The sequence below is a fragment of the Anolis sagrei genome, chromosome 2, assembly GCF_037176765.1.
Source record: "Anolis sagrei isolate rAnoSag1 chromosome 2, rAnoSag1.mat, whole genome shotgun sequence".
NCBI classification, from domain to species: Eukaryota; Metazoa; Chordata; class Lepidosauria; order Squamata; family Dactyloidae; genus Anolis; species Anolis sagrei.
Genome location: NC_090022.1, coordinates 177,994,793 through 178,022,343, shown reverse-complemented (window position 1 = coordinate 178,022,343; position 27,551 = coordinate 177,994,793). Strand labels below are relative to the sequence as shown.

The following is a 27,551-nucleotide window of genomic DNA, read 5'->3' as shown; positions in this document are numbered from 1 at the left end:
TCACAGTTAAAATAAATAAACCAATAAAGTAAATAAACAGTACAAAATAACATAATGGAAAATTGAACACAGTGGGCGGGCCAAATGAACGACATAAAATGAGATAGCAATGAAAAAGGTACATTTGAAAAGGTACACAAAACACATATACACAGACTGGGCCACAGCAACGTGTGGCAGGGGCAGCTAGTAATAATAATAATAATAATAATAATAATAATAATACTTTATTTATACCCCGCCACCATCTCTCCAAGGGGACTCGGGGCAGCTTACATGAGGCCAAGCCCAGCAATACAATACATCAATATACAACAGAACACAGCAATAAAATATAAAGAAAATAAAAATTCAATGCAAAAACCATTATAAATAACACATCAAACAAAGTAAATCGCAATCGATCACAGTGGGCAGGGACGGTTACAATAGAATAAAAAAATTAAAACACTGGGTGAGACAGCAGTGTAATATATCTGGACAGGGGATACGGAGGATAAAGTAGGGTTTGACTGCACTAACAGGTAAAATAAAGTGCTTCTGAAGGCATTTTGCACTACCTCTGAGGATGCTTGCCATAGATGCAGGCGAAACGTCAGGAGAAATGCCTCTAGGACATGGCTCTATAGCCCGAAAAAACCCACAAGAACCTAGTGATTCCAGCCATGAAAGCCTTCGACAATACATTTTGCAAGAATTTATTCTGTGATACTAATGTTTGTATCACAAATAGTATCTGACAGAGAAAGATGTCACCGAAGAGAACTGGATCTTTCCAATACTAACTTTACTTCACAACATGCCAGCCCACCTTTTCCTCCCAGAGAAGGAATCCCGGACTGAAATCCCACTGTTAGTCCAAACTAGAATACACTCACTGATTAAATGACAACTGAGTCGCCCAATATGTGTGTAAGTTTAACGGATGCAATTATTTCCTCTATTTGGGACCGATATCGGATTCAGACTCAGGAGTTGCAACCGCCGGCAGGCTCCGATCTCCACCGTTCAATCCCATTTTGGTCCCACGCGCGTATCGCTTCCCTGCACTTACCCGCTGGCCACGCTGAGCACATTTCAGCTCCCGCATGGTAACGTCAGGCAGTGGCAGCAGCCGTAGGGCTCCGCGGACATCCCTAGAAGAAAGCGATAAGGCAGTGTGTGAGTTGATATGGAGGGGGGCTGGGGTTAGATGGCAATTCAAGGCTGTATCAATGGCTGCTGTGATCAGCGTCCCCCCTCCCATCAAAGCCCCCACTGTTCCCCTCTCGGCTGTGCCATCACAGAGCCACACGGGGGCTCAAGGGGCCCTTTATCCCACAGCAATAGAGCTCTCACAGCATTGAGACACATGACCCTGGCACCCCAGAGAAAATGAACACGGGGTGGAGGGAATGGGGAGGTTGTGGGTGAAGAATGAAGGCCACTGCCAGAGAGAGAGAGAGAGAGGAGAAAGAAGAAGGCAGCTATTGCAAGCCAGCCAGGGCATCAGCTGATCAGACGGGTGTCGGGACAGAGGCTGAAGCAGCAGGAGAAATGGACAGGTCAGGACTTGTGTCTCGCCCCAGGGTGGGGAACAGAGGAAGCCCTTGTCATTTGTTTGCATGGCGTTATTGATTAATGGAAGGGGCAGAAAGAAAAAGAGATGGGCAGAAATGTGGGTGTGGCCGTGCCTGGTTTCCTGGGAGCTCAGGGGGTCCTTTGGAACTCTGTATTTTTGAACTCAAGGCATTTTAAAGCAAGGCAAAAACAAGCCAAAGTGCAAAACACAAAAGATTTACAGACTCATTCCCAAATTTGAAGTTTGTTTTCAAAACCTGTTTCGGCTTTCCTCCTGGCTCAGACTCCTAAAATTTAGGATTTCTCAAGCCTCCTAATGCCAAGACCCCTTAATACAGTTCCTCCTGTTGTGGTGACCCCCAACCATAACATTATTCACGTTGCCACTTCACCACTGTAATTTTGCTACTGTTACGTAAATATCGGATATGCAGGATGTATTTTCATTCACTGGACCAAATTTGGCACAAATATCCGATCCGCCCAAATCTGAATACTTGTGGGGTTGAGGCCGGATGATTTTATCATTTGGGAGTTGTAAGATAAAGGTAAAGATTTTCCCCTGACATTAAGTCCAACTCTGGAGTTGGACTTCATGTCCAACTCTGGGGTGTGGTGCTCATCTCAATTTCTAAGCTGAAGAGCTGGCGTTGTCCATAGACACCTCCAAGGTCATGTGGCCAGCATGACTGCATGGAGTGCAGTTACCTTCCCACCGGAGCAGTACCTATTGATCTACTCACATTTGCATGTTTTCGAACTGCTAGGTTGGCAGAAGCTGGGGCTGACAGCAGAAGCTCACGCCACCCCCCAGATTCAAACCTGTGATCTTTTGTTCAACAAGCTCAGCTTCAAACCTGTGATCTTTTGTTCAACAAGCTCAGCTTCGAACCTATGATCTTTTGTTCAACAAGCACTGTGCCACCAGGGGCTCCAGTTTGGGAGCTGTACTTGCTGGGATTTATAGTTCACCTACAATCAAAGCGCATTCTGAACTCCAGCAATGATGGAATTGAACCAAATTTGGCAAACAGAACTCCCATGACTAACAGAAAATACTGGAAGGGTTTGGTGGGCATTGACCTTGAGTTTTGGAGATGTAGTTCACCTACATCCAGAGAGCACTGTGGACTCAAGCAATGATGGGTATGGACCAAACTTGGCATGAATACTCAATATGCCCAAATGCGAATACTGGTGGAGTTTGGGGAAAATAGGCCTTGACATTTGGGAGTTGTAGTTGCTGGGATTTATAATTTACCTACAATCAAAGAGCATTCTGAATCCTACCAACGATGGAATTGTACCAAACTTCCTACACAGAACGCCCATGACCAACAGGAAATACCGTGTTTTCTGATGGTCTTTGGCAACCCCTCTGACACCTTCTCCTGAAACCCCCCCCCCCCCCCGGGTCACGACCACAATGTTGGGAAATGATGCTGTAGATCCCCAGCATTACTCTACAATCAACTTTTCGCAGTAGTTGATCATCTAATTACAGTGGAGAACTTCAGCTCCAGGAGACAATATTTTAATAAAATCCACAGAATTCAAACCTGTAGAAGACAAATCTGGAAGTATGGAGGGCTTAGAACTATATATTTACATATACACACAATATGTTTACTTTCTGCTTCTCTGTTTCTAGCCTCTCCCCTCATCCCTAATTCTTGCCATCACCCCCTTGGTTGGCAACAATATTAATCTTGCTCCCACTCCCATATGGGAAATATCGTGCCTGTCTCTGCTCATGCCAAATGCCCCAGATTCTGCGGCTTCTTGCAGAGAAGGGTCGATGGGGTTTTAATGGAATTGCTAGTGTTGGGAGGATATAATAATTGCGTGGAAGAGGGCTGCTTCCAGGGATTGAGGTTGGAAGAGAGGTGTTAGCGAGGATTAGCCGGACATCTGCAGATTGGCACTGAGTGCCGTCACCTGCCCAGCCAACAGAAGCCTCATTGCATAGTCAGCTCAAAAGCTGTTCAGAGGTTTGCACAGTCAGTCCTGCTGTCGCTCATGTTCCTGAACAGAGCTTAAGAAAATGTCTCTTTTAGATCCCCCAAATTCCCAAGTTCCATCACCAGTTATAGTCCAAAAACAGTAATAGTTCCAAGATGGGCTTCAGAATCAGTTCCAAAGTGAGAAAACTACATAGTGGTAGTAGGGTAAGAAACTAAGGAGTCTCTGCACACCCTCTGATTGCAACACAGTGAATCCACTTGAACTGCCATGTGTAACTTGAGTTTGATAGTTTGGTCAGAGCCTCTTGTTGTGCGTCTTCAGGTTGCATGGCAACTCTAAAGGCAAACCTATTGCAGGGTTTTCTTGCCAAGATTTGATCATAGGAAGGTTTGCCTTTGTTTTCCTCTGGGGATGAAAGAGTGTGACTTGTCCAAGGTCACCCAGTGGGTTTCCATGGCCAAGATTCAAATCTTTGTGCTCAGAATCAGACCAGGACGCCATCTCTTCCCAATCTACAGATTCCAGGATACCATAGATCAGTGGTTCTCAGCCTGTGGGTCCCCAGGTATTTTGGCCTCAACTCCCAGAAATCCAGTTTACCAGCTGTTAGGATTTCTGGGAGTTGAGGCCAAAACATCTGGGGACCCAGAGGTTGAGAACCACTGCCATAGATTGTTATTCTGGCAGTCAAAGTGAAATCATAGTACTATGATTGTGTAGTATGAATGGGCCCCTAATCAGTGAGACCCAACAAATGGGGAAGTCCATCTCACTCCAGTAGGCTTTGTTTGAAAGAATTTTGCCATAGTTTGGACCTTGGTGTGCCACACAAAGACATGCATGCACACACTGCAATAAATTCAGGCACTAAATCAGCATTTCTCAACCTGGGGGTCGGGACCCCTGGGGGGGTCACAAGGGGAGCGTCAGAGGGGTTGCCAAGACAACTAGAAAACATAGTATTTTCTTTTGGTCGGTGTGGGAAGTTTGTTCTCTCATTGGTGGAGTACAGAAAGCTATTTGATTGTAGGTGAACTATAAAAATCAGCAACTACAACACCCAAATGTCAAGGCCTATTTTCCCCAAACTCCACCAGTATTCGCATTTGGGCAAATTGAGTATTCATGCCAAGTTTGGTCCAGATCCATCATTGTTTGAGTCCACAGTGCTCTCTGGATGTAGGTGAACTACAACTCCAAAACTCAAAGTCAATGACCACCAAACCCTTCCAGTATTTTCTGTCAGTCATGGGAGTTCTGTGTGCCAAATTTGGTTCAATTCCATCGTTGGTGGAGTTGGTACGTTCAAATTTGAGCTAACCATGTATTTGTGGCAAATTTGGTCCAGTGAATGAAAATACATCCTGCATATCAGATATTTACATAACGATTCATAACATTAGCAAAACCACAATTATGAAGTAGCAATGAAAATAATTTAATGGTTGGGGGTCACCACAGCATGAGAAACTGTATTAAGGGGTCGTGGCATTAGGAAGGTTGAGAACCACTGGTAAAGAGGTTCTTAGAGAGAAAACCAGGAATACTGCATATGTATATAGCTAGACACACACACAGAAAAGAATCAAGAGTTTAAGATATAGGTGTCAAATTCAAGACCTGTAGGCCGAATCTGGCCCACCATGTCCTTTTATGCGGCTCTCCAAATGCTGGACTGCAACTCCTCATCATTACACATCATGACTAGAGCTAACATCTGGGAAGCTGGAGTTTGTTCTATTTACTCAGCATAGTGGTGTTTGAATTCAGATACAAGGCTTGTGGATACAATGTCTGATTTTGAAATGACCTTCAAACTTTCCCAAAGCTCAGAGCCAAAGTGCTCTTATGTTGCAATTCCCATTATCCCCAGGCTGCATGGGAGATAATCAAAAGTTAAGAGAGTTATTGTTCAATAACATCTGGGGACCCAAACTGGGCTAAAACTAAAGAGCATCAACCACTGGGTTAAAAAAAATATAGTTGGCCCTCTGTATAATTCTCCATCCATGGACTCAACAGCCCTTTGAAGGCAACCATAAGGCTGGCGTGGGCCCTGATGAAAATGAGTTTGACCCCCCCCCCCCAGTTCAAGGTGTTGCTTCATCTAGTCCAGGGGTCCTCAAACTTTTTAAACAGAGGGCCAGGTCGCAATCCCTCAAACTGTTGGAGGGCCGGATTATAATTTGAAAAAAAACATGAGTGAATTCATATGCACACTGCACATATATTATTTGTAGTGCAAAAAACACTTAAAAGCAATACAATAATTAAAATGAAGAACAATTTTAACAAATATAAACTTATTAGTATTTCAATGGGAAGTGTGGCCCTGCTTTTGACTTTTTTTTTTTTTTGTCGTGTCAGGAGCGACTTGAGAAACTGCAATTCGCTTCTCGTGTGAGAGAATTGGCCGTCTGCAAGGACGTTGCCCAGGGGACGCCTGGATGATTTGATGTTTTTATCATCCTTGTGGGAGGCTTCTCTCATGTCCCCGCATGAGGAGCTGGAGCTGATAGAGGGAGCTCCTCCGCCTCTCCCCAGATTTGAACCTGCGACCTGACGGTCTTCAGTCCTGCCAGCACAGGGCTTTAACCCACTGCGCCACCGGGGGCCTTTGACTGATGTGATAGGATTGTTGTTGTTGTGGTATGCTTTCAAGTCGTTTCAGACTTAGATTGACCCTAAGCGAGGGCCGGGTAAATGACACTGAAGGGCCGTATTCGGGCCTTAGTTTGAGGACCCCTGATCTACTCCTACCAAGGATACTAGGTTCCAGCATATTTGATTCCACCTATTTTCCCACCTCTGTAAGGAAAAAGGACAAGTATGTGACTCTGCTATAGGCAAAACCTCATGCTAAACTCATCCATCTTTCTCTGCCCCACACAATACCCCCTTCTGAGGCCCGAAGTCATCTGTGCCCCCCTCAATGGGAAGAGGCAGAGGCTGGGGAGGTGTCAGGGTCATCAAGTAGCTGCAGTTCCTTGGCGGGCACCCAGCCCAGCCGCCCCCACAGCGGGAAGCAGGCGTAGGGAGAGCCATGCCAGTCCAGGGGCTTCTGAATGCCCCCTTTGTCCGGCTCAGGGTAGGGGGCAGGGAAAGAGCCACCTCTGATAAGAGTCCAAGGGATAATGAGAGATTCTGGCTCAGGGTGTCCTTTCCTAGCCTGTTTAACCCCACAAGGACCAAAACCCAGCCGCAATCTATTGGGAAGCCCCAACACTGGCAGGTGGAGTAACCTGGCATCTCTCTCTCTTTCCCTCCATCCCAACCTATGCCTCTGTAGTCCTGACAAAGGCTTATCTACCGAAAGGGGTTGAAAAGAGAACGGAGCAGGGCAGGGAAAGCAGCCGGTGGTACAGGAGGAAATCAATAGGGCTTTGAGCTCCTTCCAAGGTAACAAGTTCTGGGGTAGGAAAACACGCCGAGAACTCAAAGAAGGCGTCAAAGCAAGTCAGAGCGTGAAGTGAAACGAGACACCAGCAAAAATGTGGGGCAGACGTGAAGGGACGACAGCCAAAACGGGGGGGGGGGGGGGGTGTTGGTACCATGCCACGACCCACTTCTGTTTCTAAATTTCTCACACGTCAGGATCTACAAAGCTCTCCCCGGCATTGCCCCGCTAAACTCAGGATATCTTTGCATCTCAATTCAGCAACAGGTACAGAAACGCACACCAACAATAACCTACCATCATTATTCCAAGTGGGATCCACTGCCTCTCAACACACTGCCCACAGGTCTCTCGCTTACGTAGACACACCTGCTTCAGCGAGAAAGCCGGCTCTTGCGTTGCCCGCAATGTACCTCGCACTGGTTGCCACGCTGAGCTGCGAACAACACTGTGGAAAACCCAGTCCAGCATCACTGGTGCCCACGAGAATCAAAAGCGTGGGCAGCCTCTGATAATCCCACACCAGCAGGAAGTGGGGCTGGGAATCACTGCAGGCAACTACGAAACCGGAGTGTGGCTGTGGAGGATGTGTGTGAGAGAGAGAGACGGATAAACAAACAGATGAATTTAGACAATCAAACATTCCCACAACCAAAAGGGCATCCGTTCATGAGGAGAGACCCCACAACTGTAGGGGAATCACACATCACAGTCCTTCCTCCACCCATCCATCCTGGAGCAAGTCCCAAGCAGGACACACTGTATGGAGGCAAGAGAGATAAGCATTGTGTTTGTTATATAATCCAGGCAGACATTAAGCACTATTTGCTCGCCTATGGTAAACACTCCCATTAAGGGAAGACAGGCACTAATCCTCCATCCTCGACAAGGCTGTGTGAAGGGAGGAGGAGGAGCAGAAGAAGAGAAGGACGCTGCCACCGGATTAAGATCATGTGATCCCGAGTTCTTGGTAAATCCAGGCCTCTTCCCCCCCCCCCCCCCCCAACACACATCAATCCATCCCAATGCACTGCTTAAGCCACTGGCTCAAGTCTCTGGGCAGAGGAAAAAAGCCTAGCATGACATCTCTTTTGCTCCCTGACATGTCTCCTCTTTCCTTCCTAAATACACTCCAAATCTTTTAAAAGGTAAAGTAATCAACACATAGTTTTGGGACTGCTGTAAGTTTTTTGGGTTGTATGGCCATATTCCAGAAGTATTCTCTCCTGACATTTGTGTGAACGCACAACCTCTGAGGAGTGAGACTGTGAGAGCCGTTCAGCAGTGGAACTCTCTGCCCCGGAGTGTGGTGGGGGCTCCTTATTTGGAAACTTTTAAACAGAGGCTGGATGGCCATCTGTTAGGAGTGATTTGAATGCAATATTCCTGCTTCTTGGCAGGGGGTTGGACTGGATGGCCCATGAGGTCTCTTCCAACTCTTTGATTCTATGATTCTATGATTCCAGTGTATCTGTCCGAACGTATCTCCCTCTACGTCCCACCCCGGAATTTGAGATCATCTGGGGAGGCCCTGCTCTCGACCCCACCGCTATCACAAGTGAGGTTTGATGGGGACGAGGAGCAGGGCCTTCTCAGTGGTGGCCCCTTGCCTGTGGAACTCACTCCCGGGGGAAATTAGGGCATCAACATCCCTCCTCTCCTTCAGGAGGAAGGTAAAGACGTGGTTGTGGGACCAGGCCTTTGGGCAATCTGACAACTAGATAAGGACAACCAGGCGAATAGGACTGACAGGACTGACAATTGTGGAATTGGAAATTGAACTATGAGATAGCGAACACTGACCGTCAATGAGGAGAAATTGGTTTGTATTGGTTTTATGGTTATAATGCAAGAATTGTTGTTTAATTGTTAATTGATGTTATGGTTTTTATTGCTGCTATGTGATGCGGGCATCGAATTGTGCCTTGCTTTTGTAAGCCGCCTTGAGTCCCCTTCGGGGTGAGAAGGACGGAGTAGAAGCAACCAAAATAAATAAATAAATAAATTCTATGAGGATGCCTGCTATAGATGCAGGTGAAATGTCAGGAGAGAATGCTTCTGGAACATGGTCATGAAGCCTGAAAAACTTACAGCAAGTCAGTGATTCCAGCCATGAAAGCGCCCAAACACGAATCAAGGAACATGAAAGGCACTGAAGACTACTTCAGCCAGAGAAGTCAGCCATAGCAGAGCACCTGATGAACCAACCTGGACACAGCATATTGTTTGAGAACACAGAAATGCTGGACCACTCTCACAACCACCATGTCAGACTACACAGAGAAGCCATTGAAATCCACAAGCATGTGGACAATTTCAACATGAAAATGAACAAAATCTGGCTACCAGTATTAAACAAACTCTAAAAATACAACAGCAAAACAACAGAGAGGAAACAATCAGGGACATCTAATCACCTCTCAACAAAAGACTGCCCCAGGCACTGCGAGGCCATCAAATGCTCATCAAAGTGGTCAGTTGAAACATTCACACTTAGCTCCAGCAGATAAGAGTTCTTTGTCCCACCCTGGTCATTCCACAGATATATAAACCCATTTTCCTAGTTCCAACAGACTTCACTACCTCTGAGGATGCTTGCCATAGATGCAGGCGAAACGTCAGGAGAGAATGCCTCTAGAACATGGCCATATAGTCCGAAAAAACCTATAACAACCCAGTGATTCCAGCCATGAAAGCCTTCGATAATACAATATATAGTTGTTGTCAACTTAAATCGCTATGCGACCGAAGGTGGCCAAGCCTGTTGGGCTTTGTTTGGAGTTAATAGCTACAGGTTCAGGAGTGGGGAGAGACTCCCATTTCACCTACACACAGACACGTGGCAGTTTGCTCTGTAAGTTCTCCTATAAACATATATAGCATGATTCCTATATCCACAGAACCAGAGACCATGTTTGCAAGTATCTCAACAAAATACAGCCTTTCCAAGGCAGAGTTTTCCAAAATTTTCATGTTGGAGACACACTTTTTAGATGTGCATCATTTCACAACACAGAAATTCAGTTTTACTGGCAAACTGGAGGTTAAACCAACTCATTGTAAAATATATAAACACATACATAAACTGTAATAATGAACTGTATGGGCACACAACATATATCATGGAAAATGTTTCATTTATAGTTTTAAAAGTATGTGATTTATTGCTTGTTTCACACAGACACAGAGGTTTCTCATTACATTCCCACGACACACCTAGACACTGTAGCTGACACTAACGTGCTGTGGTGACACATAATAATAACAAACCAGTAAAGGTGACACATAATAATAATAACAATAACAATAACAATAACAATAATAATAATAACAAACCAGTCAAGGTGGTCCCAGTGGTGATCAGCACACTGGGTGCAGTGCCTAAAGACCTTGGCCTGCACTTAAACACAATCGGCGCTGACAAGATTACCATCTGCCAGCTGCAGAAGGCCACCTTACTGAGATCTGCACACATTATTCACCGATACATCACACAGTCCTAGACACTTGGGAGGTGTCAGACGTGTGATCCAATACAACAGCCACCAGAGTGTCTCTGTGGACTCATCTTGTGGTGTTTCAAATAATAATAATAATAATAATAATAATAATAATAATAATAATAATAAATTTATTTACGTCCCGCTGCTATCTCCGCAATGGGAACTCGAGGCGGGTAACTTTAGACCAAGTCCAATAATTCCAATAAAGCAAAAAAAAAAAAACCAAAACCATACAATAATACAGCAAATAAAAATATAATAAAATATATCAAAAGAAAAATACATGTATTGTTGTATTTGTATTTGACGGACTTGGCCTCATGTAAGCCCCCCTGAGTCCCTTCAGGGAGATGGTGGCAGGGTATAAATAAAGTTTTTTTTTATTATCATTATTATTATAAACACAGGATATAATATGAAATAACGAGAAATTGAACAGAGTGGGCAGGGCCAATGACAAAGGATAAAATTTTAAAAACCTTGGGTGAAATGAGTAGTGTAGTGCAGGGGTCCTCAAACTTTTCAAACAGAGGGCCAGGTCACAGACCCTCAAACTGTTGGAGGGCCGGATTATAATTTTTTTAAAATGAATGAATTCCTACGCACACTATACATACCATATTTGTAGTGCAAAAACACTTAAAAACAATACAATAATTAAAATGAAGAACAATTTCAACAAATATAAAATTATTAGTATTTCACTGTGCAGTTTGGACCTACTTTTGGCTGATGAAATAGGATTGTTGTTGTGTGCTTTCAAGTCGTTTCAGACCTAGTTTGACCCTGAGCGAGGGCCGGGTAAATGACCTTGGAGGGCCGCATTCGGCCCCCGGGCCTTAGTTTGAGGACCCCTGGTGTAGTGTATCTGGAGGGAGGTTCAGGTGGGACAAACAATGGGGTTTAATTTCACTAAAGGGTGAAATAAAGTGCACCGAAGGGCATTTTATGATGGATTTGGTCGAGGTATGGGATTGTTGTTCATTCCTCAAAGGCACAGGTTTTTAGGCTCTTCCTGTCTAGAGGACGGTGACGAAAATGATCAAGGGTCTGGAGAACAAGCCCTATGAAGAGCGGCTTAAAGAGCTGGGCATGTTTAGCCTGAAGAAGAGAAGACTGAGAGGAGACATGATAGCCATGTATAAATATGTGAGAGGAAGTCCTAGGGAGGAGGGAGCAAGCTTGTTTTCTGCTTCCTTAGAAACTAGGACGCGGAACAATGGCTTCAAACTACAAGAGAGGAGATTCCATCTGAACATGAGGAAGAACTTCCTGACTGTGAGAGCTGTTCAGCAGTGGAACTCTCTGCCCTGGAGTGTGATGGAGGCTCCTTCTTTGGAGACTTTTAAACAGAGGCTGGATGGCCATCTGTCAGGGGTGCTTTGAATGCAATATTCCTGCTTCTTGGCAGGGGGTTGGACTGGATGGCCCACGAGGTCTCTTCCAACTCTTTGATTCTATGATTCTGACCTTTGTGTGCGTGTACATAGATATGTAGATACATAGATATAGAAAGATACAGATATACATACACACATATGATTCTATGATCCTATGATCCTGAAGACTGCCAGGGTGGGTGCTTGCCTAATCTCTCCGGAAAGCGAGTTCCAGAGTCGAGGGAAAGCGTTGCTATATAGTCTGATCCTAATATCCACAGGATAAAAACTCATATTTCCATTTATCGTAAACATAATAACGCCTGTTTAGACATTTTCGGAGTGCTACAGGACAACTGTACAATATTCTTGGACTAGAAGTCATTCATTTCAATAAGGTATGCTATTTTTTGCAGTTTCATGTATCCATGCAAAGTCCAGAAAAACATCCCATGCAGATAGAAGGGTTGTGCACGAGCTGCGCCCATACCTTAGGAAGTCTGACTGGGCCACAGTAGTCCACGCTCTGGTTGCATCCCATATAGACTACTGCAACGCTCTCTAAGTGGGGTTGCCTTTGAAGACTGTTCGGAAACTACAACTAGTCCAGCGGACGGCAGCCAGATTACTAACGGGAGCGGCACTCAGGGAGCATACAACTCCTCTGCTGTGCCAGCTCCACTGGCTGCCGGTTTGCTACCGGGCACAATTCAAAGTGCTGGGTTTAGCCTATAAAGCCCTAAAGGGTTCTGGCCCAACTTACCTGTCCGAACGGATCTCCCCTTTATGAGCCATCTAGGACGTTAAGATCATCTGGGGAGGCTCTGCTCTCAACTCCGTCTGCGTCACAAATACGTCTGGCGGGGACGAGAGACAGGGCCTTCTCAGTGGTGGCCCCTCAGCTATGGAATGCCCTTCCTAGGGACAATAGATCAGCCCCTTCCCTTTTGACTTTCCGAAAAAAAGTCAAAACCTGGCTATTCAAGCAGGTGTTTGAAAAGGCAGTGTAATTAGACATAGGATTATGGAACAATTGGACTATGAGATTGGATTATGTTTTGATCTAGGAGACGAAATGATTGTTTTTACTATTGTCATGGTTTTAATTGGTGTGTTAATGCTTTTTAATGTTTTAATGTTTTTATGATGTTGTTGGCATTGAATTGTTGCCTTGTGAACTGCCTCGAGTCACCTACGGGCTGAGAGGGGCGGTATACAAATGTAGCAAATAAATAAATAAATTGTGTTATATGAATACACACAGAGACACTGCAGTACCAATACCACACCCAGCTGCCCAGGGGGGAAAAAAACCCCACCAACATCTACCAAAGCAAACCATATAGGCTGGAAGGCAATTCTGGGAGTTGCAGTCCCAAACACTGACTTTCCCAAGCTTGGCCAGAAACACATCTGTTTGCTTACTTTGTTATAACTGCAGCTGCACTGCACTGAAAAAAGCTGCCTGGGTACCATTAAGCATATCCATTTGGATATCCTCTCCCCAAACCACAACAGACTCAGCGAAGGAGGGAAGGGCCAAACCAGCATGGGGTTTCTAGCAAGGCAATTCCCTAAACTCAGCAAATGGTGGGTGGGCGTGGTGCTGTCAACAGATTGCTCGTGTCCTACCACTCGCCCTTCTTTGTTCTGCTTCGCTACCACTACAGGCTGAGTGTCCCTTATCCAAAATGCTCAGGACCAGAAGTGATCCAAATTTTGGAATACCTTTATTTGCATATATGAACACAATCAGATAATCTTGAGAGATGGCACCCAAGTCTAAACACTAAAGTCATCTATGTTTCATACATATCTTATACACATAGCCTGATGGTAAATGTATACAATCTATATAAATAAAAATGTAATGTTCGTTTGTGGGATTAACAGAACTCAAAAACCACTGGACGAATTGACACCAAATTTGGACACAAGACAACCCAATGTATGTCCTTCACTCAAAAAAATTGATTTTGTCATTTGGGAGTTGTAGCTTCTGGGATTTATAGTTCACCTACAAACAAAGAACATTCTCAACCCCACCAACAATGGAATTGAACCAAACCTGGCACACAGTTCTCGCATGACCAACAGAAAATACTGGAAGGGTTTGGTGAGCAGTGCCCTTTGGTTTTGGAGTTGTAGTTCACCTACATCCAAAGATGACTGTGGACTCAAACCATGATGGATCTGGGCCAAACTCTAAAAGAATACTCAATATGCCCAGATGTGCACACTGGTGGAGTTTGGGGGAAATAGAATCTTGACATTTGGGAGTTGTAGTTGCTGGGATTTGTAGTTCACCTACAGTCAAAGAGCATTCTGAACCCCACCAACAATACAATTGGGCCAAACCTCCCACACAGAACCCTCATGTGGGCCACAGCAATGCGCGGTAGGGGACGGCTAGTCTATATAAATAAAAGTGTAATGTTCGTTTGTGGGATTAACATAACTCAAAAACCACTGGATGAATTGCCAGTGGTTACTATTCGTCCAGTGGTTACTAACCAAAGGAGTGACCATCACTCAAAAAATTGATTTTGTCATTTGGGAGTTGTAGTTGCTGGGATTTATACTTAACTTACAATAAAAGAGCATTCTGAACTCCACTAGTGATGGAATTGAACCAAACGTGGCACACAGGACTCCCATGACCAACAGAAAAAACTAGAAGGGTTTGGTGGGCATTGACCTTGAGTTTGGGAATTGTAGTTCACCTACATCCAGAGAGCATTGTGGACTCAAACAATGAAGGATCTGGACCAAACTTGGCACAAATATTCCATATGCCCAAATATGAACACAAATGGAGTTTCGGGAAATAGACCTTAACATTTGGGAGTTGTAGTTACGGGGATTTATAGTTCACCTACAATCAAAGAACATGCTGAATCCTACCAACGATTGAATTGGGGCAAACTTCCCACACAGAACCCCCATACTTAAGGCCATCCGGTCCAACTCCTTTCACCAGGGCAAGAAAACGTAATCAAAGCCCTCCTGACAAAGAGCCATCCAGACATAGATATTTTTGTTGTTGTGTCAGAAGTTGCTTCTGGTGTGAGAAAATTGGCCGTCTGCAAGGACGTTGCCCAAGGGACGCCCGGATGATTTGATGTTTTTATCATCCTTGTGGGAGGCTTCTCTCATGTCCCCGCATGAGGAGCTGGAGCTGATAGAGGCAGCTCATCCACGTCTTCCCAGATTTGAACCTGCAACCTGTCGGTCTTCAGTCCTGCCAGCACAGGGGTTTAACCCACTGCGCCACCAGCGGCTCCCATAGAAAGATATGATTCACATACACACAGATATAGTATCATAGATTTGAACGGGACCCTTAAAGAAGGACAATTATATGTTGCATGTTCCAGAGTAGGCAAACCAAACAATCTCCACATCAACACTGACAAAGAAACAGCAAGAAATACAGTTTACCCACAAGCATAAAGAAATTGCATATATTAGAAACCAACACTTTCTAATTACTTTATTTTCCAGATCACCAGACTGGGCCACAGCAATGCGTGGCAGGGGATTGCTAGTCTTTGTAATAATTTTGTGCACCAAAGTTTTTGTACCCTTGAATAATCAGAAAGCGAACATATCACCATCATTTTTCAGTATTGTGGAATTCTGGATACAAGATACTCAACCTGTCAGTTATACTATCATTTTATGCTTGGGTTTATGCGCAATCTGTCTGAAATATCTGCATAATTTAATAATCGAATGTAGTGTAAACAACATATTAAGGGAGGAGAAGGGCTGGTGAATCAGGTTGCGACACAGACGCCAGGACAAATAACGCCACCGCAGCCAAGATGCGGTGCCCCATTCATTTTAGGTGTTAAAGGATCACCCAAAATAGTTTAAGTTTACTTCTTTTGTTTGCTTTTTTCATGCCAGGAGCAGCTTGAGAAGCTCACAACCTCTGAGGATGCCTGCCATAGATGCAGGCAAAACGTCAGGAGAGAATCATGACCATACATGATCATACAGCCTGAAAAAATTACAGCAACCCAGTGATTCCGGCCATGAAAGCCTTTGACAATAAACTACAGGTCGTTTGCTGCCTGATTACTATAAAAAGCTCACCCACTCTACCAACCTTTGAGTCCCCCCTGGGGTGAGACAGGCGGTATATAAATACTGTAAATAAATAAATAAAAAATACCTGCCCAGGAATTTCTTTTCCAGGCATCATAGGAATTAATATAAAGCAGCTATGCTTAAAAGTGAACATTAAATCACTTTGAGGAATTGGGAAGATTCTTATTCTGAAAAGGGAGAGGTCCTGGCACTGTAATCCTTTGAGTCCTGGGATACATCTTCACTGTAGAATTTTTTTTTCGTGTCAGGAGTGACTTGAGAAACTGCAAGTTGCTTCTGGTGTGAGATAATTGGCCATCTGCAAGGACGTTGCCCAAAGGAAGGCCTAGATGTTTTACCATCCTGTAGGAGGCTTCTCTCGTGTCCCTGCATGAGAAGCTGGAGCTGACAGATGGGAGCTCACCCCACTCCCTGGATTCGAACCACCAATATGTCAGTCAGCAGTCCTGCCAGCACAAGGGTTTAACACAATGTGCCATCAGGGGCTCCTGTAGAATTAATGAGGCTTGACAACACTTAATTATTATGACTCAATGCTATGGAGTAATGGGAGTTGTAAATTTACAAAGTCTTTACCTTCTCTGTCAAAGATTGCTGATGCCTTGCACAACTAAATCTCCCAATATCCTATGGCAGTGAAAATGGTGCAAAACTGCACTAATTCTATAGTGCATAAAATGCACCCCTGGCTCCACTATACATTCACTAGGAGGAATTTTTCTGTTTCTCAACAGGGGACTTTCCCAAATGTTTCTGCAAAATGAATCCAGGACCCTTCTGAATCTAATTTGCATGCTTTATCATTGCCTTATGGACAAAAAAAATTCTTCCTTCTGCCTGTTCGAACTATAAAACTTTCTGCTGAGCAAAAACAGCAGATTGGTACTGTTTGTGAATTTGTTCTTTCCACATAAATACACTTTTTTCTATTCCTATCTCACCCAGGGTTTTAACGTTTTAACATTTTATCTTGCACATTTGGCCTGCCCTTTGTGTTTGATTTTTACTATGTTGTTTTGAACTATTTGTTTTATTTTGTTACTTTTATGTATTTTGTTGTGATGTAATTTTTCTGTTATTTTGTGTTTAACTTCGCTGTATTATTTTCGGGCTTGGCCTCATGTTAGCCACCCCGAGTCCCCTTTGGGGAGATGATGGTGGGATGTAAATAATAATAATAATAATAATAATAATTATTATTATTATTATTATTTCTACTACTACTAGCTGTCCCCTGCCACGCATTGCTGTGGTTCTGTGTGGGAGGGTTGGCCCAATTCTATCATTGGTGGTGTTCAGAATGCTCTGTGATTGTAGGTGAACTATAAATCCCAGCAACCACAGCTCCCAAATGTCAAGATTCTATTTTCCCCAAACTCCACCAGTGTTCACATTTGGGCATATTAAGTATTCGTTTAAAGTTTGGTCCAGATCCATCATTGTTTGAGCCCACAGTGATCTTTGGATGTAGATCAACTACAACTCCAAAACCAAAGGACACTGCCCACCAAACCCTTCCAGTATTTTCTGTTGGTCATGGGAGAACATATGCCAAGTTTGGTTCAATTCCATAATTGGTGGGGTTCAGAATGCTCTTTGATTGTAGGTGAACTATAAATCCCAGCAACTACAACTCCCAAATGACAAAATCATTTTTTTGAGTGAAGGACATACATTGGGTTGTTAGGTGTCTTGTGTCCAAATTTGGTGTCAATTCGTCCAGTGGTTTTTGAGTTCTGTTAGTCCCACAAACAAACATTACATTTTTATTTATATATTACTACTACTACTACTATTACTACTACTACTACTACTTACTGTTAATTTTATTTCAGGGTGCTGAAGCTCAAGTGTGCCTGGAAACACAGCCTCTGACCCAATAGTGTTTCTGCCTTATTCTTTGTGTCTGGGTTCTTTCTGTGGCTCCACAGCAATAAAAGAAACAGAACTCTGCACTTCCTTAATAGGAGCATAGTGTCTAGATCTAGGGAAGTAATGCTACCCCTCTATTCTGCTCTAGTTGCCCAATTCTGGGCACCACAATCCAAGAGAGATGTTGACAAGCTAGAATGTGTCCAGAGGAGGGCGACTAAAATGATCAAGGGTCTGGAGAACAAGCCCTATGAGGAGTGGCTTAAGGAGCTGGGCATGTTTAGCCTGAATAAGAGAAGGCTGAGAGGAGATATGATAGCCATGTATAAATATGTGAGAGGAAGCCACAGGGAGGAGGGAGCAAGCTTGTTTTCTGCTTCCTTGGAGACTAGGACGCGAAACAATGGCTTCAAACGACAAGAAAGGAGATTCCATCTGAACATGAGGAAGAACTTCCTGACTGTGAGAGCTGTTCAGCAGTGGAACTCTCTGCCCCGAAGTGTGGTGGAGGCTCCTTCTTTGGAAGCTTTTAAACAGACTCTGGATGGCCATCTGTCAGGGGTGATTTGAATGCAATATTCCTGCTTCTTGGCAGGGGGTTGGACTGGATGGCCCAGGAGGTCTCTTCCAACTCTTTGATTCTATGATCCTCAGGGACCCTTCATCCCTAGCAGTGAAAACAGACACCAGGACTTGGCTCCAGTACAAATTAAACCCCAGGGAAAGGTCACTCATGCCCCCATCCGCACCCAGTTAGAGGAACAGCCCCGATTAACCTGAGCAAACTCTGATTTTTATGGAGGAACTCATTTTGGCCTTCCTCAAATTCACACTGACATAAATTTCAGTTCTGTGATGTTTCTAGGCAGGAAGTGGGGTAAATAGAAATAAACTGGGAATCTCCCTCCTTGCCCACCTGAAAGCAAACCACCTTCAGAACTGAAACTGGATTGCCTTTGATTGAGAAGCTTAACTAAAGCTCTAACTATGGGTGCATCGACACTGTAAATAAATGCAGTTTGACACTACAGTAGAGTCTCGCTTATCCAACATAAACAGGCTGGCGGAATATTGCATAAGCAAAAATGTTGGATAATAAGGAGGGATTAAGGAAAAACCCATTAAACGTCAAATTATGATTTTGCAAATTAAGCACCGAAACATCATGTTTTACAACGAATCGACGGAAAAAAGCAGTTCAATACACAGTAATGTTATGTAGTAATTACTCTATTTACGAATTTGTCATCAAAACATCACAATGTATTGAAACAGCTGTAGAGCTGGGTGTTGGATAATACAGAACTTAAAAACTCTGGCATAGACACTGAGAACTGGGAAGCCCTGGCCTGTGAGCGCTCCAGTTGGAGGTCGGCTGTGACTAGCAGTGCTGCAGAATCCTCAGAGGTAGTGAGGGTGCTTGCCATAGATGCAGGCAAAACGTCAGGAGAGAATGCCTCTAGACCAGTGTTTCTCAACCTTCCTAATGCCGCGACCCCTAAATACAGTTCCTCATGTTGTGGTGACCCCCAACCATAACATTAATTTCATTGCTACTTCATAACTGTAATTTTGCTCCTGTTATGAATCAAAATGTAAATATCCAGTATGCAGTATGTGTTTTCATTTACTGGAGCAAATTTGGCACAAATACCTAATATGCCCAAATTTGAATAGCGATGGGGTTGATTTTGTCATTTGGGAGTTATAGTTACTGGGCTTCACCTACAATCAAAAGCATTCTGAACTCCACCAACAATGGAATTGAACCAAACTTGGCATACCGAACTCCCATGTCCAATAGAAAATATTGGAAGAGTTTGGTGGGCATTGACCTTGAGTTTGGGAGCTGTAGTTCACCTACATCTAGAGAGCACTGTGGACTCAAACAATGATGGATCTGGACCAAACTTGGCACAGATCCTCAGTATGCCCAAATGTGAACACTGGTGGAGTTTGGGGAAGTGATACTTGACATTTGGGAGTTGTAGCTGCTGGGATTTATAGTTCACTTACAATTAAAGACTATTATGAACCCCACCAATGATAGAATTGCGCCAAACTTTCCACACAGAACCCCCATGACCAACAGAAAATACTGTGTTTTCTGATGGTCTTAGGTGACCCCTCTGACACCCCCTCACGACCCCTCCAGGGGTCCCGACCCCCAGGTTGAGAAATACTGCTCTAGACCATGGCAATATAGCCCGAAAAAACCTACAACAACCCATGCTTTAATTATGTTGAATTTGTAACAATGAACACTTCCTGCCTATTAGATATTTACATTAGCAAGATTACAGTTATAAAGGAGCAACGAAAATAATTTTATGGTTGGGGATCACCACAACATGAGGAACTGTATTTAGGGGTCACAGCATTAGAAAGGTTGAGGACCCCTGGTTTATGCGCGGAATCATGCCGATTATAAACCGCCTTGAGTCGCCTCCGGGCTGAGAAAGGCGGTATATATAAATATGGTAAATAAAAGAAATAAATAAAAGTGGTGTCAAGCTGCAACAGAGAGGAAGCAGGCAGGGACATCTAATTACCTCTCAACAAAAGTTTGCTCCAGGCACAGTCAGCCCATTGTATGCTAATCAAGGTGGTCAGTCAGCTCTAGGTGCTCTTACTGGCTATTACAGGGAAAACCAACTGATCCCTAATCCATCCAAAACACAGACATGCGCCTTTCACCTTAAGAACAGACAAGCATCCCGAGCTCTGAGGATTACCTGGGAAGGAATCCCACTGGAGCATTGCAACACACCCAAATACCTGGGAGTCACTTTGGACCGTGCTCTGACCTACAAGAAGCACTGCCTGAACATCAAACAAAAAGTAGGTGCTAGAAACAACATCATACGTAAGCTGACTGGCACAACCTGGGGATCACAACCAGACACAGTGAAGACATCTGCCTTTGCGCTATGCTACTCTGCTGCTGAGTATGCATGCCCAGTGTAGAACACATCTCACCACACTAAAACAGTAGATGTGGCTCTTAATGAGACATGCCACATTATCACAGGGTGTCTGCGCCCCACAACACTGGAGAAATTACACTGCTTAGCCGGTATTGCACCACCTGACATCTGCCGGGAAGTAGCAGCCAATAGTGAAAGGACGAAGGCAGAGACATCTCCAGCTCATCCCCTGTTTGGGTATCAGCCAGCACATCAACGACTTAAATCAAGACATAGTTTTCTTAGATCTACAGAGACACTCGCTGGAACACCCCAGCAAGCGAGAGTCCAAAAGTGGCAGGCCCAAACCCAGCACCTCAATTCATGGGTGATACCAGATGAGAGACTCCCCCCTGGGCACTCAGAAGACTGGGCGACTTGGAAGGCGCTGAACAGACTGCACTCTGGCATCACGAGATGCAGAGCCAATCTTAAGAAATGGGGCTACAGGGTGGAATCCTCGGCATGCGAGTGCGGAGAAGAACAAACCACTGACCACCTGCTGCAATGCACCCTGAGCCCTGCCACATGCGCAATGGAGGACCTTCTTGTGGCAACCCCAGAGGCACTCCAAGTGGCCAGATACTGGTCAAAGGACATTTAACCAAATATCAAATTTGCAAAATCTGTGTGTGTTTTTTTTCCTTTTTCTTTTCAATCTGTGTGTTTGTTTTGCTCTGTTAGAATTGTAAACAATGGTTGCTGATGACACGATAAATAAATAAATAGTTGAAACATTCACACCTAGCTCCAGCAGACAAGAGTCCTTTGTCCCACCCTGGTCATTCCACAGATATATATACCCTTTTTCCTAGTTCCAACAGACCTCACTACCTCTGAGGATGCTTGCCATGGATGCAGGCGAAACGTCAGGAGAGAATGCCTCTAGACCATGGCCATACAGCCCGAAAAAAACCTACAACAACCCAATGATTCCGGCCATGAAAGCCTTCGACAATACATTGCATCTATTCATTTTGCAGTGAAGTTACAAGCAGAAATCCCAGCATCTTTCCAAGTGGAACGAGGGAAGTTGAGTTTCCAGAGGCGCACAAACCGGAACACGCCCTTCCGCACCCAGGATTCACCCACACACCCCCTTCCCAGTCTTTCAAAAGCATAATCACAGCCTTTCCACCTCCACACCCAGCTTCCCAGGCACCTGTTTCCCAGGCCTTGCTCTCAGATCCTCCCAGCCAAGCCCAGCCAAGCCCGCACAAAGCATCCCAGGAGGTCTTTCCAAACATCTCCCCCTTCCCACCCCATATTGCTTTCCTTCGACCCTCCACGTCATGAGCCTCTCTGGAGGACAGGGTTCGAATCCCGCTTGCCCCATGGAAGCCCATGGCTGACCCTTGGGCAAGTCACACACTCTCAGCCTCAGAGGAAAGCACGGGCAAACCTCTTCCTCCCAAAGGACACCCTGTGGCCAGAGGTCTCAAAGGGCTTGATCTCAAAACCCAGGCACACCCACTGCTCCAAGGTACTCCCCTTCTATTTGCTGAGATGTCAAGAAATGTGCTGAGATTTGGAAGGGAAGGAAATGCACCCCCTGCAAAACTACAACTCCCCTGGTCCCATAACATTGAGCCATGGTAGTTCAAATAGTTTGATACTGTTTGAACCGCATTGGCTCAATGCTATGGGACTGTGAGAGTGGTAGTTTTACAAGAGGCGCATGTATAGAGTTGATGCAGTTTGAAACTATTTGAACTGCCATGAATCAATGCTATGGGACCATGGGAGTTGTAGTTTTGCAAGGGGCGCATCTACACTACAGAATTAATACAGTTTGATACTGTTTGAACTGCCATGGCTCAATGCTATGGGATCATGAGAGCTATAGTTTTACAAGAGGTGCATGTATAGAGTTGATAAAGTTTGATACTATTTGAACTGCCATGATTCAATGCTATGGGATCCTGGGAGTTGTAGTGTTGCAAGGGGCGCGTCTACACTACAGAATTAATACAGTTTGACACTATTTGAACTGCCATGTCTCAGTGCTATGGGATCCCGGGAGTTGTAGTTTTGCAGGCGTGCATCTACACTACAGAATTATATATTAATTCTGTAGTGTAGATGCACCCCTTGCAAAACTACAACTCCCATGGTCCCATAACATTGAGCCATAGCAGTTCAAATAGTTTGATACTGTTTGAGCTGCAATGGCTCAATGCTATGGGACTGTGGGAGTTGTAGTTTTACAAGAGGTGCATGTATAGAGTTGATGAAGTTTGATACTATTTGAACTGCCACGAATCAATGCTATGGGACCATGGGAGTTGTAGTTTCACAAGGGGCACATTTACACTACAGAATTAATACAGTTTGATCTGCCATGGCTCAATACTATGGGATCGTGGGAGTTGTAGTTTTACAAGAGGCACATCTATATATTAATTCTCTAGCATAGATGCGCCCCTTGCTTAACTACAACTCCCATGGTTCCATAACATTAAGCCACGGCAGTTCAAATAGTTTGATACTGTTTGAACTGCAATGGCTCAATGCTATGGGGCCCCGGGAGTTGTAGTTCTGAAAGGGACGTATCTACACTACAGAATTTATATAGTTTGATACTATTTGAACTGCCATGGCTCAGTACTATGGGATCGTGGGAGTTGTAGTTTTACAAGGGGCACATATATAGAGTTGATGCAATTTGATACCATTTGAACTGCCAGGGCCCAATACTATGGGACTGTGGGAGTTGTAGTTTTACAAGGGGCATGTCTATAGAGTTGATGCACTATTTGAACCGCCACGGATCAATGCTATGGGACCGTGGGAGTTGTAGTTTTACAAGGGGCATGTCTATAGAGTTGATGCACTATTTGAACTGCCACGGATCAATGCTATGGGACCGTGGCATTGTAGTTTTACAATGCTATGGGACTGTGGGAGTTGTAGGCAAAGGAGGAGAAAAACCTGGCCAAACTTTCAGTTCCCATGGAGGTTAAAGAGGTGTCAAACTGCATCCGTATGATTGTGGAGATGCCCCCCTGGAAAGAAGGAATAGACTCTAAATAGAGGGAGGGAGGCAAAAGTGTGCAGGGATTGATTTGGGAGCTCAAAATCAGAGCATGGAGTGCACCAGGGAGAGAAAGAGGAGTGGGGATCTGGAGGGGGGAGGTCGCCCTCTTCCTCCAAGGGAAGGGAACCGAGGAGCCCACCCCCCAAACGCCTTACCTGGCCGGAGAAGTTGGGAAGAAGTCCGCCTGCTCCTGCCTGCTTTGCCTCCTTCCCCGCCGCCCGCTCGCCCACAATGCACCGCCGACAACAACGGAGCGGCTCCCTTCTTTCTCCTCGGCGCCTCGCAGCCCATTCCCAGCGCCTCCTCCCCGGGGGCCCTCGCGCGCCCCCTCCCGGCCGCGCCCGGAATGACACCCCAGGCACTGCCCTGGGAACGCTCTCCAATAGGAACGCTTGCAAAGAGGAAGGCCAGTCTGTTCCACTTTCCCTACCCAAGCTTTCCCTACCCAAAGGCAAAAGCTACAAGTGTTGAACCTGACTCAGCACATAGAAGATGGCTTTGAAAGGCAGCAGATCACAGGAGCTGTCTTCACAGACCTGTCCACAGCCTATGATACTGTGAACCACCGCCTCCTCCGGAGAAAAATGTACAATATCACAAAGGACTACCACCTCACCTGCCTCATAGGAAACCTGCTACAAAACAGCAGCTTTTTTGTTGAGTTCAGGGCCAGAGAAGCAGATGGCAGAAACAGAAGAACGGCCTACCTCAGGGTAGTGTGCTTGCTCCATCCATGTTCAACATCTACACAAATGACCAGCCACTGCCAGAAGGGACAGAGAGTTTCATCTATGCTGATGATCGTGCCATTACCGCTCAAGCAGGGAGCTTTGAGATGGTAGAACAGAAGCTTTCCGAAGCTCTAGGTGCTCTTACTGTCTATTACAGGGAAAACCAGCTGATCCCTAATCCCTAATCCCTAATCCATGTAGCCGGGGGGGACGGGAACTTGAGGGGCTTCAGCCCCCCCCCCCCCCCGAAATTCTCATGGTAGTTCACGAAAAGGCCTTACTGGTGCATTATTTAAACTGTTAAGTTTATTCATATCATGATCTGATCACCATACTCAATATATCCCATATGCATGGGGGTGTTGGGGTAATGATACAAAAGGTTTGCTTGGCTAGACCCTCTTTCACTCAGACTCAGCCCCCCCCCCCCCGAAACTCACCCCCCCCCAACCCCCCCTGAAAAAAATTCAGCCCCCCCCCCCAAACGAAATCCTGGCTAAGGGCCTGCCCTAATCCATCTAAAACACAGACATGTGCCTTTCATCTCAAGAACAGAGAAGCATCCTGAGCTCTGAAGATCACCTGGGAAGGAATCCCACTGGAGCATTGCAGCGCACCCAAGTACCTGGGAGTCACTGGACCGTGCTCTTACCTACAAGAAGCACTGCCTGAACATCAAGTAAAAAGTGGGTTCTAGAAACAATATCATACGAAAGCTGACTGGAACAACCTGGGGATCACAACCAGATACAGTGAATACATCTGCCCTTGCGCTGTGCTACTCTGCTGCTGAGTATGCATGCCCAGTGTGGAGAAGAGCAAACTACAGACCACCTGCTGCAATGCAACCTGAGACCTGCTACATGCACAATGGAGGACCTTCTTGCGGCAACACCAGAGGCACTCCAAGTGGCCAGATACTGGTCAAAGGACATCTAATCAACTACCAAGCTTGCAAACTCTGTGTCTTTTGTATGTTTGTTTCTTTGTTCTGACAAATGCCTGACACGATAAATAAATAGTCTAAGTATCACTTACTAAACGTGTAAACTGAATCCAGGAACAAGCTTTCTATGCCTGTCGAGGTAGGATTAGATCATAGCATTTTACCCAATCAACTTTATAGAGTGTTACATAGCAAACTGGAGCATATACGATTGCACAACAGGATTCACATATTATTCTGCTGCTCTCCTGCCTTACTTGCGTCAGCTCTTAGCCAAAGTTTGGGCTGCATGTGCATGTTTTTAATTCCTTCACATGGGTCGAACTATAGGTACTTCCAGATGCGAGGCTTCTAGGTGTACAACATGGAAGATGCAAGGTTCCCGTTCTTACTTTTCCTCTAGAAGAAAATGCAAGAAAAAAGTGTGAAAATATAGAAAACGTGTGAGTAAAAGATATCATCGTCTGCATCCCAGGCTGCTCCCCCCTCACCAAATGAATGAGGCAGGATTATGGTGAGATGAAAAGCTCATCTGGAAGTACTCCAAGTCTTTTTCTTTCAAAGAGCAATAACAGAAGCCCTAATCCAGGTAAAGAGCAGACCTCCAGATGCCATGGAGCTGCAATCCCTGACTATCCTAATTTTTATTATTTATTTAAAACATTTATATTTCGCCCTTCTCACCTGAAAGGGACTCAGGGCAGAGCACAAGATATAAAGGGCAAACATTCAATGCCAGGATATAAATAGACTATACACATATATAAACATTAAAATCATTTATCTCGACATTAAAATCTACTGTTTAAAAACCGTCTCAATCTTATGTACCATATTATAGCAATGGTGAAGAATACTAGATGTTACAGTACTGTGCTGGCACGGTAGTGCCAGGAGTTTGAATTTCCTTGTTTGCACTGTTAGTTTGCATGAAACTATTTGGGCTATGCATTTTGCAAATGGGTAGCTTTCCCCAGGTTGCAATCATAGGGCCAACAACCAATCAGTCATCGTTAGAGCCTTAAATCCGCCCCTTTCCCCAGGTTTGGAGGGAAAAGGTGACTTTTAGTTCAGTCTTACAGTTTGGAGCCAAGGCAGCAGGACGTGTGGGCTTTCTCTGTCCCACCTGCAAAAAAAATCACTTCTTACAGTGTTGCTGGGGTGAAAGAAATAGATTTACAGCCAGCCTTTGCTGGGGTGAAAGAAATTGATCTACACCCAGCTTTGCCGGAAAATAAAGGAATGGTTCCACGGCCTTTGTGGGGCAAATCTACAGGACACCAGCTTGGCAGATCTACAGATCTTGTCTGGTAAGGGTCACTCAGGCTATCCATAAAGCATTTTGGAGCCGGGAGTTGGGGCCTCACGCCAACAGGGTAAAGAAAGATTGCCCAAGGAGGCGTCAAAAAGTTTCCCCAAAGAAGAAAGGAACAATTTATCAAGCCGTTGCCTGTGTCTTGTTGGCAGATCGAGAAAGCTACTAGTTTTTTAAGATTATAAAGCATTTAATTCATTTGTTTGAAGATTTAAGCCTTAATAAAGAACTTTGTTGGAATTTTTTTGAGCCTCTACAGAACTTTGTGTTGGGAAACCTGTGGGACCCTTTAGCTGAGGCACCCCGGCATCCCGTTGGGCATTCAGAAAGCATGTCCTATAAACAGACATTCATAGGCCCAGCACGCGACAGCACAAGTACCAAAAAGATGGAATTAGAGGGCACATATTGCCTCCCATTACCCTAATCTGAACTGAAACTAGGAGTGAAGAGCAGCGAATAAGAGTAAAATGATCCCCTTTTACAATTTCTGTTCCCCAAAGTGAGAGAGAAGTCAGGGATTAGACATTTCCCCTTTGTTACAGTTTCAGAAAGGAACTGATCTGAGACTCGGATTTAATCATGTTCTTTTAAATGCATCTAATTTGATATAAAATGTACACACGACAAAGCTGTTGCCCAAAGGAGAACAGTGGCTATCTGTAAAGCCTTGCAAAAAAGATAGGAAGAATTTAACCTCCATGGAAAGTATCTTCCAGCTATTTGACCCATGTGCTATCACATGGAAATAGTCATAGCCTGAC

General features: G+C 44.8%; 1 protein-coding gene across 3 annotated transcripts in view; it reads right to left on the bottom strand.

The window, feature by feature from the left end:
* Nucleotides 1–24,031, bottom strand: part of PLXNB3 (plexin B3) — a 147,550-nt gene extending 123,519 nt beyond the window's left edge. The window contains exons 1-2 of one of the 3 annotated variants that reach the window (XM_060763154.2): nucleotides 23,951–24,031; nucleotides 1,055–1,136 (exon numbers count right to left, since the gene is read on the bottom strand). In XM_060763154.2, the coding sequence (XP_060619137.2) occupies nucleotides 1,055–1,090 (36 nt within the window). In that variant the 5' untranslated portion in view covers nucleotides 1,091–1,136; nucleotides 23,951–24,031. Of the gene's footprint in view, nucleotides 1–1,054; nucleotides 1,137–1,338; nucleotides 1,497–7,219; nucleotides 7,450–23,950 lie in introns of those variants that run through there. The other 2 variants (XM_060763153.2, XM_060763152.2) reach the window with 2 other exon arrangements.
* Nucleotides 24,032–27,551: the final 3,520 nt, after the last annotated feature.